General features: G+C 36.8%; 1 protein-coding gene and 1 pseudogene across 2 annotated transcripts; both read left to right on the top strand.

The window, feature by feature from the left end:
* The first annotated feature begins 1,136 nt into the window (after nucleotides 1–1,136).
* On the top strand, nucleotides 1,137–11,986 carry LOC145781953 (outer mitochondrial transmembrane helix translocase-like). Of its 2 annotated transcripts, none has more exons than XM_082593659.1 (8): nucleotides 1,137–1,341; nucleotides 7,372–7,471; nucleotides 8,435–8,563; nucleotides 8,805–8,896; nucleotides 9,290–9,417; nucleotides 10,083–10,260; nucleotides 10,786–10,961; nucleotides 11,451–11,986. In XM_082593659.1, exons 1-8 carry the CDS (start codon nucleotides 1,159–1,161, stop codon nucleotides 11,581–11,583), a joined length of 1,119 nt encoding a protein of 372 aa, XP_082449785.1. In that variant the 5' UTR covers nucleotides 1,137–1,158; the 3' UTR covers nucleotides 11,584–11,986. The 2 variants fall into 2 exon arrangements, with proteins under 2 accessions (XP_082449785.1, XP_082449787.1); XM_082593661.1 differs by lacking the exon at nucleotides 1,137–1,341 and adding an exon at nucleotides 6,023–6,616.
* LOC145782338 (uncharacterized) lies at nucleotides 2,079–5,895 on the top strand (annotated as a pseudogene).
* Nucleotides 11,987–20,903: the final 8,917 nt, after the last annotated feature.

Genomic DNA, 20,903 nt, shown 5'->3' with positions numbered 1-20,903 from the left:
CAGGAAACGTCTATTCGAGAATTGTATTTCTGTAAAAATAGCCTCAAAGCTGTCGAAAATGGGGTGCAACGCGATACACCACTAAAAACTTGTCACTACAGAACAGATTACTTGGATAAAAGACGGAAATTTTCGTCCAGCTGACAAGCACTAAGCAAAACAGTTAAACATGCGACCAACCTCTTCAAGCAACAATTTTAAAATGACTAGAATAATTTGCGATATCTCAAACTCACGTAAACAGTAACTGTGACGCAATAATGAAAGACATTGTCACGCAATTCTAACAGATGTTCAAAGGTGGTGATCCAATGTTTCATGTTTAAACAGGTTTGACACAAGTCTTACGAACGATGGTGCAGTTTTGGCTCATTTTTAGGAAAAATTCCATGACGTAATACGCTAAGATTCAGTAGACCTGAACGGTTTTTATATGACGTTTGATTAGGTGAACAATTGTCTGGAACAGTCATCAGCAAATAGCTGAGAATCGAATGTTGTTATAACAGGCAAATCATTTATGTAAAGCAGAAAAAACAATGGTCCAACTACAGATCTTTGAGGAACACCACATGTGATATTTTCATGCTTTGATTTGAAAGGTTGTGCAATAGCAGTAGGTGTAGGCTGAGCTTTGTTGCTGTTTTTTCCATTTTTTATCAAATCCATTACTCCTTAATGAAAAAAACCTTCGATTTTGCAGCGGTTTGCCTATTTGGCATTTTTTTAGGTCATTTGGCATTTTTTGACCAGTTGTTTGGCATTTTTTCCATTAGTGGACCTGGCAACCCTGACTGGCACTGCTTGCAATAAATGAAACCTGATCAGTGATCACGGGTAGTAAAGCAAGGTTGGTTCCTATTTTTGTTGACTCGCGTTTGACTTTCAAGTTTATCAATTCGATTTGGTCGCTATGCAGTCACACTGACAAGTCAGCGCAGCTATGTAATTGTCACATAACATAAGTTATAGTATTTAGCTCAGTTAGTTAAGCTCCGGTCCGTGATAGTAAACAGGTTAGGGAACGCTGCACTAGATGCCTCTGAAATCTGTCCTCAAGATGAGTTGGTCAAGCACACACCAGATATAAGGTTTTCCTATGTGGTTGTATAACAGATTTTTATCTTTCCAGAATCACTTTTAAATTAAAAATAGGCTATGCCATTTTTAGAAGTAGTAAATGCAGAAACTGGAGCACCTGTAAGTCGTGGGCAACTTGTTAGCATTTTTTTGAAATGTATTGCTTCCGGAGTCACTGCATATTTTCTATATAAGTATTTTGATAAGCTTTTCAGCGCACTTGATCCAACCAAAAAACAAAAACGAGCAGCAGAGGAAAAAGTAAGTAACCACCATTCTTTAATTTTAAGAATGGTTTAGTTTGATTTGGTTTTGGTAAATCTTTAAATATGCAGTTTGTTCTGCTATATTTACCAAGTTGATACAAGGAACCCTGGGTCATTCCATGTCAACTGCCCAGGCAAGTTAACCCAACCCCTCAGATTTTTATCATGTTTTGTATGTCCATGCAGCTAGTTACACTGATTTCAACAACAAAAAAATTTTCGAAATCGATCAGTGCTTGCCGAAGTTATGACATTTAGAAAATATGTCAAATATGTTATCACTGCGGCGACACGCATCAATGGTTTTTGATAATATTGTGTTTAAAATGTCGTATTTCTTTTTAATTTGTATATTGTTGTCATTTTAGCAGGTTAGGTGAACCTTTAAGACATTTTCAATCACCTCATTACAGTTTTTCATGTTTTTGAAATATGGGTCAGTAATTAAAGGGGGTTTAGTTTGGGGGTATGTGCTTGTGCATTCATGCGTAACGATAACTTTAAAAGCTCATATCTTGAAGTGTATTATACACTAGCTAGAAAGTTGAGTAATGGCTCAAATGAAAGCTCTTGCTGAGTACCTTACTTTGTTCTTAATTTTATGCTTGCTTTTTGTAATTTGTTTCGAGCAGGGTGATAATAAAACACAGTTTCATTTTTCAGATATTTTTGTGATCCTGCTTCTATTATCTATACTTTATGTGACCTAATTTGTGATTAAAAGTTGTTAAGATGCAAAAGTGTAGTGTTGGTGTCTCACTGGATACTGAATGCCACAAAAAGGCATATCCAACACAAAAACAAGGTATTTTGCCAATTGACACTCTGACAGATGATGAACGAGTGCTTCTGAATATTCGAATTGCTGCTGATAAGGGTAATGAATGTTGTTTGGAGAACGTATGTATTTTCCACAAGTACAATTACATTGATCGGTACTCTTCCTTGCAGAAAAAGTGTTGTGATCCTTTTCAAGTCCACAGTAAACCAGTCAAAAATCGTTATATACGTCCTATCACTTGGGAATGTTACCAAAAATCTAAATATTACAATTTAAACATTGTACCGGGAAAAAAGGTGTGTGCCAATTGCAGTGCAAGACTTCAAGAAACTCTCTTTCAACATGTATCATCAAGTGAAGAAGCCTCGAATTCGACTGACAGTGAAATATACGACATTGCATCTACTGTTGAAGCAAACGAATCCTTCAGCAAGCTTAATGAAAGTTTACAGAGCGTTGAAGAATCACCTGTGAAGTTGCATAGTATGCCTTCAAGCAGTAAAATTTCCTATGGAAAAAGGAAATTACATCAAATTCATGATACCTTTCGAGCAAAGATATCCAATGTTCTTAATGTCAGTGATGTAGACCTACAGCAAGACCAACCTGACACTAAAGACGAAGACAAAATGAAAATAAAATCTTTTGACAACATTATCTCAAAAATGAAAAAAAAAATTAACAACATTGACAGTACGAGAGCAGAAAAAATACAAGTCCTCACAATGGCACCAAGCAACTGGTCAAGAGAAAAGACTATGAATGAATTTTCTGTTACTGAAAGAATGGTCAGAGTAGCTCGAGCGCTTGAAATTTCAAGTGGCATATGTGCCTTGCCATTACCTCGAAAGGGAAAATCACTGCCAGAAAATATTATCGAAAAGGTTAAATGCTTTTACCAAAACAATGATAATACTAAAATAATGCCAGGAATGAAAGACCGTGTTAGCATCAAGAAAAATCAATATGAACAAAAAAGGTTGCTTCTGTGCACATTAAAAGAGCTCTATATATCACAGGGTTGTCGGTATTTTACCCGACCCAAAAAAACCCGGGTGGGTTTTTTTAATAAAACCCACTTAAAAAAACCCAAAAAAACCCATAAAAAAACCCAGAGCATCATATTTGTTCAGTTTTTATTAGAAAATTGAAAAAATGAACAAAAACACTACAAGGCACTTAAAACAAACTTTAAATTAGGACTTAAGGATGTGATTGTGAAGTAAATTTCCAAGAATAAACTGAAAACGCAGTGGATATTGTACAGTACACAGAAATCAAGTAATGCCCCTTTGTGTATACTACACTAAAACTCATTTATGCAAGAAGGCCTTATAGTTAAACTGCTGAAAGTACTACTCTACTGTAGTCTGTATATATGATGTGAAATGCAATTTAGGAGGCTATTTACCAATTACAGATTCTGCGAAGCAGGACATTAAGGCGCAAACAAAACGGCGCAGACATAACGGCGCCAAAGTCAACGCAACAAGTTCAATTTATAGAACGATAATACTCTGCAACCATAACGAAAGTTTATGTGTGAATAAGGATTTTTGGAGCTGGTATACAAGTCCCCCCCCACCACCCTTGGCAACTCATGACAAAGAGGAATTGACCAAAAAATGTTAACAAAATGAGGAAAAGGTTCTGAGCTGGTTACGTTGACTTTGGCGCCGTTTTGTCTGCGCCGTTTTGCCTCTGCGCCGTTTTGTTCGCGCCTTAATGTCGTGGACTGCAGATTCTGGATTCTAACGCTTGGCTGTTTCAGAGCATTTGCCTAAATGGCCATTGGCCACGCAATCGCTCAATTGCTCATCCATTACTATATATAGTATGTATATATAAATGATAAAAAATATTTAAACATGATGGCATAAATGCTCCTTGCCTTCAAATCTAAAGCAAATGATGCAATAATGTGATTTCTACCACGGTAGCATCAACTTGGTATAGAAATCAGTGGATATGCAACATCCAACTTGATCTTGAAATTAATGGATGATGCAACATTCAAGCAACAACAACCTTAGTGCATTATTTTATTGAGTTATGCAAGCATGTACTGTGAGTGAAAGGCACTTCATTCGTAAAAAGTAGTTTTGAGGTGAAATAAGCATGAATCTACCTTTTTTGCATCTTTTTTAAAAAAACCCAATAAAACCCAAAAAAACCCGGGTTTTTTTAAAAAAACCCGGGCGGGTTGGGCTTTTTTAAAAAAACCCGGGTTTTTCTCAACCCTGATATATCATTCAAAGAACAAAACCAAGAAACAAAAATTGGATTTTCTAAATTTTGTACACTTAGACCTAAATGGTGCGTCAGCGCTGGCGCATCCGGAACACATTCTGTGTGTGTGTGCACAATACACCAAAATGTGGTGCTTTTGTTGCATGCCGCACAGATGGAAGACTGGAAGAGTCATACAAAGATCTTATAAGGCTTGCAGTCTGTGACATGAACAACAGAGATTGTATGTTGCAAAGATGCGACAAATGCCCAGGAATTGCAGGGGTTGAAGCAAAGTTGTGTGAGAAGTTTGAAGACACAAACGAAGATATTACTTTCAGACAGTGGACTACAGTGGACAGAACTGAACTCGTATTGCAGCAGTTACCAGTTTCGGACTTCATAAATGTAATTTCTTACAAAATGTCAGCATTAATACCCCATCATTTTATTTCACACTCACAATCTTCATATTTGAGAGAAAGTAAGGAAAATCTTGACCGTAATTCAGCTATTATTCTCATGGATTTCGCAGAAAATTTTTCATTTCATGTGCAAGATGAGGCACAAGGTTACCACTGGACTCACCAGACCTGCACTGTCCACCCAGTAGTATGTTACTATAAAGAAAATGACGAATTGCATCACACATGCATGTGTTTTCTTTCAGAAGAGTTGCTACATGATGTTGTTATGGTGTACTTGATTCAAAAGAAAACTACTGAGTTACTGAAAACGAAAATTTCAAATTTGCATTATGTAGAATACTTCACTGATGGCTGTGCTGCACAGTACAAAAATTGCAAGTCATTTTATAATTTATTCAAACATGAAGTTGATTTTGGTGTACAAGCAGCTTGGTCTTTTTTTGCCACTAGTCACGGAAAATCCCCTTGTGATGGAATTGGTGGCACTGTAAAAAGATCAACTGCAATGGAAAGTCTTAGACGACCATTAGAAAATCAAATAACAACTGTTTCTGCAATGATGACTCACTGCAAAGAAAAACTTCCTACTATCTCATTTGTTCAACTACTCAAAGAAGATCTAGATGAATTAAGAACAGGTCTCAATAATCGATTCAAAGAAGCATCCACAATTAAGGGGACCCGCGGATTTCATTATTTTAAGCCATTTGACTCACACAAACTGGGCATGAAAAGAATTAGCAGTGACACTGAATTTTCTCTAGTAGTATCTTTAAGTTTACAGCCTGGTGCTCAAGATGTTTCATCACAACTTCATGTAACAGAAGGCCAATTGCTATCTGTTGTGTATGACCAAAAATGGTACATTGCTGTAGTTAAAGATGTTGACAAGAATAATGAAGATGTTTCAGTTGATTTTATGCACCCAAATGGTCCTTCTCGATCCTTCTATTGGCCACAACAAGCAGATGTCTGCTGGGTTCCATTTCAGCATATCTTATGCCCTATTGATGTTCCTTCACTCGCCACAACCAGAGGGCAGTACCATCTCAATGTGAAGTGTAAAGAAAAAATCAACAGAAACTGGATACGCTTTCAACATCATTTGTGATCACATATTTTTTTAATATAAGGCAATGATTTAGCTTTGCTTCATTAAAAAAGTAATTTAGCACATACCGTAGAATGACACAATAGAAGCAACCTGTTTATTGGGATTGTAGGACACCAGTACTGTCACTGTTATATTAAAAAACGGACTTTATTTGTTCATTTATATGTTTGAGAGCATTCTATGTAATTTTTTGCCTGAAACTAAAAGAAGCAGCTTTCAGATTTTACAAGCAAATTCTGCTAGTTAAGAGCTTTCAAATGATGTATTACACAAGGTGATCACTCCTGTGCTCTTCGAAATACAGGCATCCAAAATTGTTGTAACGCATGAGCGCACATGAAAACTGGGTCCCAATTCCCCCCCAAACACCGGGGGAGCCGAGGAGTCAACATTTTTTTACCAGTGAAATATTGTAGAATACATCTGGGTAGCATCATTTTTCAAATAAAGAGATTTATAAACTGATTAAACAACTAGTTATAGTGGTTTAAAGTTTTGCTTGTTCATTTATGATGCATTTCATGAGCAGGTACCCCCTCACAGAACCCAAATTTAAATTGCCGATAACTTTGTCAATTCTCGACCGATTTTTCTCAGACTTAGTTTTTCAGAATCGTGGTGAAAAGTTCTGTAAGAATACCAATTTTTAATAAAATCTGAGAGGGTGGGTTAACTTTTGCCATTTTTCTGGGACGTTTGACATGGAATGACCCCATTGGTGAGTAATAACATAACAGTATAATATATATTTTTGTCTGTTTGCAATCATTTTACAGAAGTTGGCTTTAGCAGTAATTGAAAATTAAGATCATACAGACATTAAAATCAAGTACGATACCAGGAATTCCAAAAAACAGTGGTTGTGATGGAAAAGGCGCTTTGAAAAGAAAATCGATAATTACATTTGTTGAGCTGTTCAAAGTTTGGTAATCAAAAATCTGCAATGGCTATGCCACATTGTTATATTTTAGTCATAAGACCAAGAAACTCTTCAGCCCACGTATATGTCAAGAGGCTGCTAAAATACCATATGACACATATAGAGACAGTGTACCAAAACTGTTGTATTGCCATTACATAGGTGACTAAAAACGTCATATTGGTAACATGGGATTGAAGATAATTGCATTAAATAAGCAAAAAACAAAACAATTACCAGTCATAAATGCAGCCACATTACAGGCGTATAATTTAATTTGCAATATATAATATATATATAATTATATATACCATTTTTTTTCTAAACTCTTGTCTCTTGTGTGGCCCAACTTGAAAAAATTACCGTATCATCTCTGACATGAACGTTTTTTTTAAATTTTGTGTGTGAAAGCTATGGCAGTGGTATAGGCTACTGTATTTACAATTCATTAGCATATCTACAAACACCTACTTCAATATTTTCTCATGCTAATCTAGTAGCCTACTGACCGTATGTACTATTGCTTTTCAGTCAGTTAATTTATTCCATTATAGGCCCAAAAGCTGCTGAAGAAACTTGGTAAAAAGGGAATCAAAGACTTGCATCTCACTGAATATGAACTAAACATTGCTGCACAGCTTGTCATTCCTTTTGGTACAGTAATGTAGGCTATCTAAATCTTATGTATTCTGGTACCAGTAGTTGAGAAAGTATTCTGGTTATGTCGTGTCATCTTGATAAATTCAAGTAGATATGCTGGATGTATAGCAATGATAAGATTTAAGTCACAACAGATTTTTTAAATGTAAAGTAAATCATCGATATTAAAACAAATAAAAATGCATCAATCCAAACTAAGTGTGAATAATAAGCACATTGCCTGCTACTTTTAAAAGAGGGAAGCAATGATTTCTTTAACTCCATTTCAAAGACACTTGTGTGTGAACGTAAGGTAGTATGATCATAATTCATAATTATAACAATGAAAAAACAAATGCGAATCGAATCAACATTAACTGATTTGTCAGTGTTTCTGTATCATATTGATTGATTGATGATATGTTTGCAAAGCACTGAAAAATATCACACTTAAAAAGTAATAAGATGGCAGGATTCAGTCATATAAGAAAGTTGACTGATTTGATAATTTATCATGACGTGACAAAAATATGTCTCATTAAAAATGAAAGCAAATAATGCAAGAACACCTGGGAAGCGGCTGACCATTTTTTTTGTGAGTTCACTTTCAGCAGGCTTTAAACTCACACAAGGTTGGCACTTTGCTCAATAGCTGTTCAGATTGTATCAAAATAAACTGATGTGATGTAAATAGTCACCATGCAAATTGAGCATGTATTTGAAGCTTTCTAAAAAAAAGATGAACACCCAAAAACATGGTCACCTTACGCCACTGCTGGGAAGTAGTGTAGTTTCAGGCATACATAGTTCTCTTTAAACATGATTGTGCTTTTTAACTATGTTTGTGCAGACATAGTAATGCAGGGTACATACCATTTTTTGGAAAACAAATAATAATTACTCACTGAATTTAGGTAATGAAACTCCTCTAAGATATTGCTACTTCGAGTGACATATTGTTACTTTTACAATTTTTAGATCTTCCTGTATCATGGGTACACATTGGAGGGTTGGAGGAAGTGATAGAGCAAATCAAAGAGACCGTAATACTTCCTTTCCAGAAGCGAGACTTTTTCCGACAGTGTAAACTTTTCATGCCACCAAAAGGTCAGTTTTGTATTGAACTATATTGATTGTACTGAAAAAAAAATTCAACTAGCTGTTTTGTAATTTAGGAAATTACATCATTAATAAAATACAACAAACATAGCCTACAATATATACCGAAATATACCAAGTCAATAAGCTTATTTGAGCAATGAATGGCCATAGAACAGCTGAGGCAGTCCATGGCATGCCTACTTTCATAAGGGCGTACAAAGCACCTTTCAAGAAATATGTTATTCAGGTATCTTGCTGTATGGACCACCTGGTTGTGGAAAGACAATGATTGCAAAGGCAACCGCTAAGGAAGCTGGCTGCACTTTCATTAACATTGAGGTGAGCTTGTTAGTTGCAAGCTAAGACGTTAGAGATGCAGCTTGTGTCTAAGAGCATATAATACTTGTTATCTTGCAATGTATGTTCAAATGTTTAATACCTATATATGGTGCATTGAAAATGGGTTTTCTACCACCCACATGTGTCATCATCTCAATATGCGATGCAACATATGTTTCATTGTGGAAGTGTCTAGAATCGTTTTTGTGCCTTGAAACTGAAAAGGTTCAAAGTTGAAATCTACAGAATTTGTATTTTTTGGACTGCTTTTTTCATGGCGCGACATGGAAAACTGTAGCAACTTGTTGGTATTCTCTAACAAGTGTTAGCTGGCGTTCCAACAACGAGTGTAACTGCACCGTAGTTGGTTATTATATCTACTTTTGTTTGCAGGTACAGCAGCTGACAGACAAGTGGTATGGAGAGTCACAAAAGTTGGCCGCAGCCGTATTTTCTCTGGCTCACAAACTCCAGCCATCTATTATATTTATTGATGAAATCGATGTTTTTCTTCAGATGCGGTAAGTTTTTGAACAGATCCTTCAAAAGACCTTTAAAGTATATCTGATCTTCAATATACAAATCATGAAAAAAATGAACCGTTGTTTTACCCGGATCCACTTAATTAATTTCTGACCACCCCAGAAAAAAAACAATACCCGCCAAACAAAGCAGTGGCATTGAAAAAGAGATATGACTAAAAGCGAACCTTAAGATACGCTGCATGGATTATTTTAAGCAATTAAGGGTGGTGCAAGAACTATTATATTTATATTTAAAATACTATCTTCGTTCCGAAGTACTGCCATATGCATACAGTAATTCAGGTTAAAAACGTGCATTTTCGAAATGTATTAAATAAATAATAGCAAAACGTTTTATCCTAATAGACATTTGAGTCCCATTTATTCGCGTTTAGTTGCAAGAAAAAATAAACCTCCGCTTTAAAAAGTATGGCACTTTTTATATGTATAAAGAAGCAGACTAGGTTTTCTTCCGTATTAGTATCAGAATTTACTAGAATATCCAAGCAGATGCCATTAACCAGTTTTGATACAGTAATTTGTTGAAAGAGACCCGGCCTTCACAAGAATTTGAACCTTGACCCATGTGAAAGAGTTCTTGTGTAATGGTTGTACAAGTTTGTCCATGCAATATCTAACTCATTGTGATCCCACTTGTGTAGATCTGATCGTGACCATGAAGTAACAGCCATGATGAAAGCCACCTTCATGAGCTTGTGGGATGGTTTGGCTTCGGATAACAACAGCCAGATCATGGTCATGGGCGCAACCAACCGACCACAGCAGATCGACCAAGCTATTTTAAGGAGATTGCCAATTCGATTGAATGTTCCAATGCCTGTAAGTATTAAATATTGTTTTGCCAAAGCACCTTACTGAAATAAAGTCGGCTGCATAGCTGAGTGGTATGAGCGTTAGTTCGACGTTCGAAAGGGCGCTCGTTCGACACCGCTGAAGAGCATGTTACGCTGTGTGTCTTGGCAGGATACTTGGCATGCCTGAAGGTGGATGCGAAGATTGGCTTTGTTGCCTTCTTCAACCACCGGTTGTAACTGAGGATACCACTGACCAAAAGATGACTGTTGAGCTTTTTATTAAATATATTTTTCTTTCCTATCCTGAAACTTACCTGCCTCAATTTTGGTCTCTTTCAATTTTTATGCAAGCTGAACTAAATTGTAAAAAACGTCCATCAAAACTGTTTATGTGCTCCAAAGAGAGTTTTTTTTTTTAACTTTCTTTGGAAATGGTAAGGTTTGTAGTACATGCGTAGGCAATAAATTTACTCTTATCCAAATGTTAGATTTCAACAAATCCACTGTGAAATTCAAACTGCATCTCACAGTTCAATCGCTACTATTCCAGGACACGGCGCAACGAACAAATATATTGAAGATCGTGCTTGCAGTGGAACAATTGGACGATGACGTTGATTTGGAGGACCTCGCCGATGGCTTGGTCGGCTTCAGTGGCAGCGATATCAGAGAAATGTGCAGACATGCCTCCGTAGCTCGTGTACATGAAGCGCTTGGCAAAGGAGTGTAAGTGTTGGTTGTACGGTACAACAATGGTGCTCTGCATTGTAGAACGTTTCAAACACTGTTCGATATTATTACTCAATTTTCATTAAAAGAACCACTTTGCCTTGTGAAGACGCTAATTTGACTTTACCATTTGGTAGCGTGTGAATGAACACTGAACAGATGTGTAAAACAGTTTCTTATGGCCTACCGTTGCAATTCCCTTTTCAAATGCTTTTATGATCTGTTGTATCCAGTATGAGCTAAGTAGCACTTATCTTACACAACGTTTATTTTAATACTTTTATCGTAAGTTTAACATTATGAAAACACTTTGTGAATCGTACGTTGGTGTGTTGACACTGTTGAGTGATGTTTAGGATAAGTTAAGGTTGCCAAATTTAACTGTTTTATGCTTTAGTTGAGGTCAGTGTGTTTTATATTTGCCGGTGCAAACAAAAATTGTGTTTAGTTTGTAATGAAATTTAACAAACTTCTTTTATTTTCCAGCATTTCAGCTGACGATAAGTTGAGGCCGATCAACATGCAAGATCTCGTTGGGGCGTCGAAGGTTTTGCAGCGCAGCAAATGCTCAGAACTTCCCGACATTTTTCAAAAAACATTCCGTGATGCAACCAAGTAGCTTTCCAGCTCCGTTTGCATTTGCTGCAAGCCTCAAAATCGCGTGGATTTTGAACATGATTAAATACTTTGGTCGTTTTGTCAAAGAATTTCAAATTTAATTTTGTCACATAAATATCAGTACTCAGTAGCCTAGTTGCTCACAGTAGCTAATGTTCTATGCAGACCAACTGCAAGCTCAAATTTAAATTTGTTACATTGCTTTAGCCGCAATGCTTTTACACTGTGCCAACTAGGTCATTTATCATTCTTACGTTTTGAAATGGAAATTTATTTTCTTGTTTTTCCTTTCAACTAATTATTTCTAAAGTAAAATATGTTGGCAATTTGCCCTAAAATTGTCACTAAACGTTTTTGTCTGAATTTGATTTTTTGTGGTGCATGTAATAATTTTTGAAAGGTTACTTTTGTTTTCTGAGTACTTGCGAAAGTTAGTTAATGACAGAAGGTATACTGTGGTAGTTGGCTTTGAAGCTTCAGTTACAATCGGTCCAAGGGTGCGAGTTTCATTAGTTTCTAATTCTAACTGGGATTAGCTTAGCCTACTGTAATGTAGTAGCCTCCAGGATAATGAGAGTTTCCTATCTGCCAGTGGTGATGCCAAGTAGGGTTGTTTTGGATGCCAACGCTGTCTTGATACTGTGTGGCATCACCATAACCAGATCTCCGGTGCAGAAGTGGCGGAATGAGCACCTCATTGCACATATGCTTTATTTGCTAATTGCAACCATTTATAAAGTTGTTTTAGTACGGTACGTATAAGACATACCTTGTGGCTGTAATTGAGGAGAATTTGAAAAGTTGGGCGTTGATTAAAATGGGCTTAAAGCTATGTAGCCTAGGAGGCCTTCAAAACAAAGTTGCATTATGATATCAAAAATGCTCAAGATATCACCGTGCAGCTATCGGGGAATGCTTTTCTCTGACAAATAAATGATCAGTTGCAGTGGGGTGTTGGCTACCATCTTGCCACCAGGATTGATTCAACTCAAAAATATTTTAACCTTGTACAGTGGCAAGAATGCAATGTCCTGTTGAATTTTTTTAGCTTACTGAGAAAATCTTGAACTGCTTAATACCTTTATGTTATCTTTCACTTTCAGTAGCCTATGGAGTTGATATTAGGCTAATTGCAAGATAAGGGGCTATCCATAAAATGGGGACATGGCACAAAGGTGACCCATCTTTTGCAATGTCCGCACTGTGTCAATGAAAACTCAATTTGCACCTCTTGTCGGCGGATGTCTTTTATGGACAGCCCCTAAACCTATTTAAAGCAGTGGTTTTCAACTTAGGGTTGTTTTCTTTTTTTCTAGAGGACGCAAATAGCCTACATAAAAATAATTCATTAAATAGGCTACCATTCAAAGTTATTATCCTGTCTTAGAATTATGTTTTTACAGCCTATATCAGTCTTCTACTAAACAATTTGATAAAATGCATATGACACATCATCATATTCTTTATTCAAACTTGGGTTAGATTGGATTATGACTTGCGAAAGGCGAAACTCAAATTTTGGGAACGAAAGATGATAATGGCAAAAATGTGACCTACCAAAGGCGAGTCTTTTGAGGATGTCGAAAATGTGCGACTTGACAATATGTCCGCCCCGATAGCTCTTGGTTAACCCTTTAAGGGACATAATATTTCTAAGAAAGCTTTCTCCCAAGTAAATATGTTTTGTAGTTTAAAATGGCGACTTAAATTGAATTTAAGATTTTTTTGTTTGTTTTTATAAAACGGTATGGTACACATATGTACCATTGTCCCTTAAAGGGTTAAAGCGTGACTTCGTGAACGAAGAAGCTATACAAGATTAAGCGACGCTGGTTTGACTCTCGGAGTAGGCCTATGCGCTTTCAAAACCAGTAGGCTATAGCAACCGTCAAAGAAAAAACAATGGTTTAATTTTGCCATCTATAAAATCAAACTTTTGTAAGTAGATGCGATGTTTCAATGGAATCAAATATCAAAAGAACTAAAAGAAACATCTGAAAATACTTTTAAATTTAAATATAATCGTTTCTTAAAAAAATTGTACAGTAATCACTCCGAAAACATGTCATCCGCTAATCTCCTTGCACATACTTGCTTTCTATTTTTTTATTTCACTGTATTATGTTAAGTACCGGTATTATGTTCCTTAATTTTTGTGTTTTGGTTATATGTTCGGGTGGCAGCTGACTTTGAAGAACTTTTGGTCGTTCGCTGCTTTCCTTGCTGTGCAAATTATTTTTGTTTGTTGTGTTGTGTATATTTTTGTTTATTCGCTAGCAGAAAAAATAAATATACTAAAACTGAAAACCCTGTCAACGCTATTGGGAACAGTACTACAACTTCTACAAGGTATGGTCACTTGGTCACTATCAATCTAGGGATTGTAATCTTATCCAGTCGAAGTCGTGTTCAATGATCAACTCCGCCAACCTAGACGGATCCGCGATCCAGAAAAATCCGGAATATTTCTCCCTTGTGAGCATCCGGCAGTGTGACTGACTCCGATTTTTATCAGAAGGTTTTATAAAAAAAAAGTTAGGATTCAACCAGGTTAGTAGGCTTAGTATATGCGAAACTTGAGATGTAGCCGGCTTAGCTAGGCCAACTTGGGATTTTGTTGGTATGCAAAAATTTATCATGGGATTGTAGATAGATACCGTACCATTGCAATACTATAGTTGCTGATACTGGTGGAAAAACAATGTACTACTGTGATATGGTATGATGAGAAAATACCATTCAATCAATCATTTTATTTTTCGTCATTAACGCGTCCGGGACGAAAAAGATACTAACTACAAAAATCGATATAAACCTACCAGCACGTTAACGAACGGGAAAAGGTGGCAAAACCTTGAAAGGTTTAAAACGTGCCTGGATGAAAAATTATGTAGTAGGCTATATATCAGTAGTTGGCACGGCCACAAAACCCAAAAAACAAATAGCAAAAAATAAAACAAAAACAGAGAGAAGCACACATGTAGTAATGAATGACAGCTTAATGAAAAGTGTTGTGGATTGAATTTGCCAGTTCCAATATTGATGTGGATGAGCAGTCATAATAATAATAATAGGATGGAGAAAGAAAACCGGACATAAAAGAAACCCATCCTCAGGCAAAAGCCCGTTTCAATGTGGCCCATGAGAGCAGGTGTTGAGCTCTTTCTATGGTTAGACTGCACATCACACAGTAGCCTAAGACGATTGAGGTTTGATATCCAGTTTAAGTTATTGTTTCTTGTCCTGGTGGGTGATGGAATGGATGAGCTGGTAGATGATGATGTCCTGATGGTGTTGATCAAGCTCTCATCCCCTTTTGCGACGTGTCGTGTTGCTTATGGAGTATTGCAATTGCTGTTAATATCTACAAACATAAAAGTACAGCACAAGCTACAATAATAATAATCATGCTTTTATTTGCGCCCATTGCGATAACATGCAGTACACTGCGATCACAGATGCGATACAACAGACGACAGGAAGCAGCGAAGTGACATATAGTCTTCGAGTCAGCTGCTCTCCTTATTTTGGCTTGCCTTTAAGTGTCTTTCGCCGAGACACAGCCGCGTGCTCTGGAGCGGTGTCGAACCCACGTCCTTTCGAGCGTCGCGCAGACGTTCTCACCACTCGGCAACGCAGCCGACGCAATCGATATTATTGTTAGGTAGGCCTAATCTTTTGCAAATAATTTCGGATTTCCACTTCCTTTGAGTACTTAGCCTATTTCATTGTCGATAAAGCGCATCTGTTGTAGTACACCACTAATAAACATAATTTTGCAGTAGCCTACATACTTTATGTATAATTTTGTAATCTTTTAAAAATTTTGTTGTAATGTTATTTAAGAGATAAATGTTGCTTCATCTGAGACTTCAAGGCTGATATGGTCTAGTAAACTACCACCTACTAGTACGTGTTGTGCTGTTCAATCCATCATTCAACCAATACAAAATACTTTACTTGGAACAGCACTAAAATGAGAGGCTCTTCGGGTCTCTATGCTCCTTTATTTTTTTTGCGATGGAGCATGGCCTACCAAAGCTCTTTCCTGGCGACCAAATTCTCACGCTGAGCAGCCAAAGTACAAAATCCGTTAAAATTTTGAGTTTTTAAACATCCATTATTTATAATCTTGCTTTTGCGTTCATTCAGGTAACAACGCAAACAAGACCCTAAAACATATTTGCAGTTGTACTGGTACTATTTATATACTGTAAGTGTACGGTACTGCTTCCCAAGTATTTACGGTACCATAAGTGTAGAGCTAATCTTTGAGTTTTTATAGGTCACCACTTAGCGTTTTTGCAAAAGTTTTATCAGCAATATTTCTCATCGGACTTTGCCTTGTTTTCGGACTTTGCCAATATTTTTGTGAAAAACTTTGTCTTGTTTATGAAAAGGTTGCAAATGCCATTGAAGAGAAAAAGAGTTGTTTTGGAGGCCTTTTAATGACTTCTCGGCGACGATGGCTAGAGCTTAAAGACCTGCTCTTGAATTGTTTTAAGTGCAATGCACTTGAAATTTTTTTTTTATCTTGCAACTCATCAGTAGACATTAAAATTGTTAAGACTACATAAATGTATTATTAACAGTATTTTATTTATAAAAATTAAAGCAATCACAAAGTAAAGTAGGCTCAGGGTTGGAAGCCGTTAGTCAAAAAGCAATGACTATTTCACTATTCGATAGTGCCCAAAAAAGCAACGACTTTTCGCTATCGATACTTAAAAAAAGCAATGAATAGCAATTACTAGAAATAATTCAAAAAAATAATGAGCAGCCCGCGAACTAAAAAAAAATACGCAAACTTGAAAAAAAACAAGCCCAAACTTGCGAGAAAACCGCAAGGTTGGCAACACTGTTAACGACTCTCATAAACCGGAAGGGGACTAGGTCGAATAGTAATCCGAAAACTAAATCTCGTAAATTCGTTTTGACGACAAAGTTAGTGAACAACAAAAAATGATTCAGCAGTTCTCCTAAATACCGATTAGTGAAAAACCAATAATGATTTCGTTGCTTGCGTAAAAATGCAGTGAATAACGCGCATTCAATATTTATTTTTAAAAGGAATGGGTATAAGCATTCGATATTCAGAAAGCAACGAATAACGCTATCGAATAGTGACAACTAGTCGTTACTTCCAACCCTGAGTAGTAGGGTGTTGCAGGCGCCCCATGAAATTTAAATCTTGGTTTCACCATGCTTACCTTTTTTGTGGTACTGTGTTTAGATCAGAAGACCACAAATATGAAGTTTCATAAATTTTCATCGACGTTTACCTCCACCGCCAAGGCCATTTTGAGGCCCACTTTTTGAAATTTTTCATGTATTTTGCCACTAGAGGGCAGTGTATAAGTTTTGCAATATTGGGGTATATTTAAAGGATGCTCTATGATGTTCTGAATTGTTTAAAAAAAAAATTGGAGAAATGGGATAAGTATATCCTAAAATATTCAAGTTTTGTCACTCATTTTTTGCACAATACTGCCCCTAGTGGTAAAAAGAAAAGTTAAAATATCTTGAAAACTACTCATCATATTGTTATGGAACTTGCATGCACCACCCATTTTCATGGGTAAGGAATTTGATTTTAGCAATATTTTTGCAAAATATTACCACTAGAGGGCGGTAGTTCTAATTTTGAACTATTTTTCTGTGAAAAGGCGATATTGTTGCATTTCTTGAGCTGTGCTTCTGAAGAATACAATTTCATGGCTTATGCACAACAAAATTTATTCAATTGTAAAGAAACTGCATGCATACCTGTATATACTATATCAATAAATCCAAACAGGCAATGTGAGTCTTAGTTAACACAATTTCCGCAAAGGCAGTTTTGTGTTGATAAGCGACGTTTTCTAAGATTTGGTATCTTTCTTCAATCCTCCTCCACCGCTTGAATATAGTTTTGCGGATTTTTTTCTTGTTTTGCTACATGAAGAAAGTCGGATACCACTTTTACCCTTCTCTCTGCTGTGTCATTACAGACTCTGAGTGCACTTATGATACCATTAGCAGAAGCATTGCCATCATCTATTTCCCACTCTTTCGGGTGTTTGACATGAAAAGTTGTTGAAATGTGCAAAAGTTCAAATAACATTTTGTTGCTGGCATTTGCATAGGAGCACAATGACAATGAGTTATCATTAACAATGTCTGGCAGCTCTGGCTTACCGTATCCATTACCAAACCTGTTTGTAACCTGGCCATGGAAACTTGCATTTAAATGCAGCAGAGTTCTAGCCAAAGCTTCCTTTTCATCAATAGTGACTTGTTCGAATGTTCGTCCCATAGAGCTAATGGGATCAGCTCCCCAGTTACATACCATGTGTGCCTACCTAAAGCTTTTAAAGCAGCAATACTGATAGTTTTGTCTACTGCATCATAGCTTTTGATGTCACTTACCAGTTGCAAATCTTCTCGGGGTGCTGATGCAGCAATTGGACAGTTGAACCACCATCCATTAAATTAATACAAAAGCACAAAGGTCAACAAATCACTCTAATTTTTGTATTTGTGACTTGAAAATGATTCCTTGCGGTGGAAAGTCTTACAGCATAACTATCTTATAGCAATAGAGCTGCTTTCCCATCCACCTTGCTCGATGGACTGTTCCACATTTCATGAAGTTGTACTGTCCAAGCGGATTCCAAGTCGGCAGCAGTGGCCGAGTGGTTAGCACGTTGGGCTCGCAGTCGAGAGCCTGCATGTTCGACTCCAGCCACCTGCACTTGCTGTTGTTTCTCTGGGCAAGAAACTTTACGATAATTGCCTCTACCCAGTGATCGGTTTCGAGTAATGGGTAGTACCAAATTTAAGCCATAAGTAGAGTAGACAACCGGAAACAGACATTGCAGTCGGCTGCAGCGTGGGTCAGGTGTACGTCGGAAGGCATACACCGTCGGAAGGCGTACACCGATGCATAGCGCTCAAGTCCGCTTTCCCGCAATGCAGGATAAAGATAATAAAACAAAAACAAAACAAAAACAAAAATCTACACCGTCATCAGGTCTAAAAGTTCTTTGTAATCACCCCTCTGATAATTTTGCATATCTCTCTCAAGCTTTATGTGCTTACACTTTTCTGCTTTGAGTTGTTACAAATTCTCCCAACTCTTTTGAGGATTTTTGGTGTGCAGTACAGCTGCAGCATGTGGGGTTGCATTGAATCCTTTGTTCCGGAATCTTTCGAATAGTTCAATGCCTGGAGATCTTGACGTTTCGACTTACAGGGCTTCCCACACATGAGAAAGTATAACTTCTCCAATATGTTTTCTGCATGCTAGGCAGAGAAGTGGTTTGTCTAGCTTTATTTGAAAAAAAATGCATGCAGCAGAGAGATGGCTTGAAAAAAGTTTTTGGGTGTTGTTGTTTTAAATTTTTCTTTTTTTTTAAGGCCATTTCTCTGCTGCATGCACTTCTCTCTGCTGTCCATCGAGCAAGGTGGATGGGAAAGCAGCTCTATTGCTATGAGATAGTAATGCTGCAAGACTTTCTACCGCAAGGAATCATTTCCAAGTCACAAATACAAAACATAGAGTGATTTGTTGACCTTTGCAGTTTTGTATTAATTTAATGGATGGTGGTTCAACTGTCCAATTGCTGCATCAGCACCCCGAGAAGATTTGCAACTGGTAAGTGACATCAAAAGCTATGCTGCAGTAGACAAAATTATCAGTCTTGCTGCTTTAAAAGCTTTAGGTAGGCACACATGGTATGTAACTGGGGAGCTGATCCCCTTAGTTCTATGAGACAAACAAGTCACTATTGATGAAAAAAAAGCTTTGGCTGGAACTCTGCTGCGTTTAAATGCAAGTTTCCATGGCCAGGTTACAAACAGGTTTGGTAATGGATACGATAAGCCAGAGCTGCCAGACATTGTTAATGGTTGGTAACTCACTGTCATTGTGCTCCTATGCAAATGCCAGCAGCAAAATGTTATTTAAACTTTTGCACATTTCAACAACTTTTCTTGTCAAACACCCAAAAAAGTGGGAAATTGATGATGGCTATGCTTCTGCTAATGGTATCATAAGTGCACTCAGAGTCTGTAATGATTCAGCAGAGAGAGGGGTAAAAGTGGTATCCGACTTTCTTCATCTAGCAAAACAAGAAAAAAATCTGCAAAACTATATTCAAGTGGTGGAGGAGAATTGAAGAAAGATACCAAATCTTAGAAAACGTTGTTTATCAACACAATGAAGATGCACAACTGCCTTTGCGGAAATTGTGTTAACTAAGACTCACATTGCCTGTTTGGATTTATTGATATAGTACATGCATGCATGCAGTTTCTTTATAATTGAATAAATTTTGTTGTGCATAAACCATGAAATTGTATTCTTCAGAAGCACAGCTCAAGAAATGCAACAATATTGCCTTTTCACAGGAAAATAGTTCAAAATTAGAACTACCGCCCTCTAGTGGTAATATTTTGCAAAAATATTGCTAAAATCAAATTCCTTACCCATGAAAATGGGGGGGTGCATGCAAGTTCCATAACAATATGATGAGTAGTTTTCAAGATATTTTAACTTTTCTTTTTACCACTAGGGGCAGTATTGTGCAAAAAATGAGTGACAAAACTTGAATATTTTAGGATATACTTATCCCATTTCTCCAATTTTTTTTTTAAACAATTCAGAACATCATAGAGCATCTTTTAAATGCACCCCCAATATTGCAAAACTTATACACTGCCCTCTAGTGGCAAAATACATGAAAAATTTCAAAAAGTGGGCCTCAAAATGGCCTCGGCGGTAGAGGTAAACGTCGATGAAAATTTATGAAACTTCATATTTGTGATCTACTGAGCTAAACACAGTACCACAAAAAAGGTAAGCAAAATCCGAGAGGGTCGGGGCGCCTGCAACACCCTACTGAGTAGGCTACATATTAAATGAATATGATGCTTGAGCTTCCTTGTTTTATTTTGCTGTAATAAAGTTTATGAAAATGTATCGGAATTTGTGTGACTACCAACTACCAGTCACACTTTCGTTTTTCTATGTTCATCCATACAGTACTGTATGCAGTGCTGTATTCGTAAAAAAAGCGCAGGGTATACTGTCAGATTTGCCAAAATGATAAATAATATACACCTTGCCAAATACTAATCTTTATTTTATCATAACATGAATTATCAACATCAAAATTGGACAAGAGGTACAAAATTGTTTATTTATAAGGATGGCATATCGCCGTATACCCTTGAATACAGCACTGACGGTATGTTGTTTGAATCACAGTCATTACAAAAAACTCTTTTTCTTTGCATAAGATAAAAATGTGTATGTTCCTGCAGAACCGTACCACCTTA

Source organism: Aplidium turbinatum, chromosome 13 (genome assembly GCF_918807975.1).
Source record: "Aplidium turbinatum chromosome 13, kaAplTurb1.1, whole genome shotgun sequence".
In the NCBI taxonomy this organism is placed as follows: Eukaryota; Metazoa; Chordata; class Ascidiacea; order Aplousobranchia; family Polyclinidae; genus Aplidium; species Aplidium turbinatum.
The sequence above is the reverse complement of the archived record's forward strand: the minus strand, read 5'-3'. Positions and strand labels throughout refer to the sequence as shown.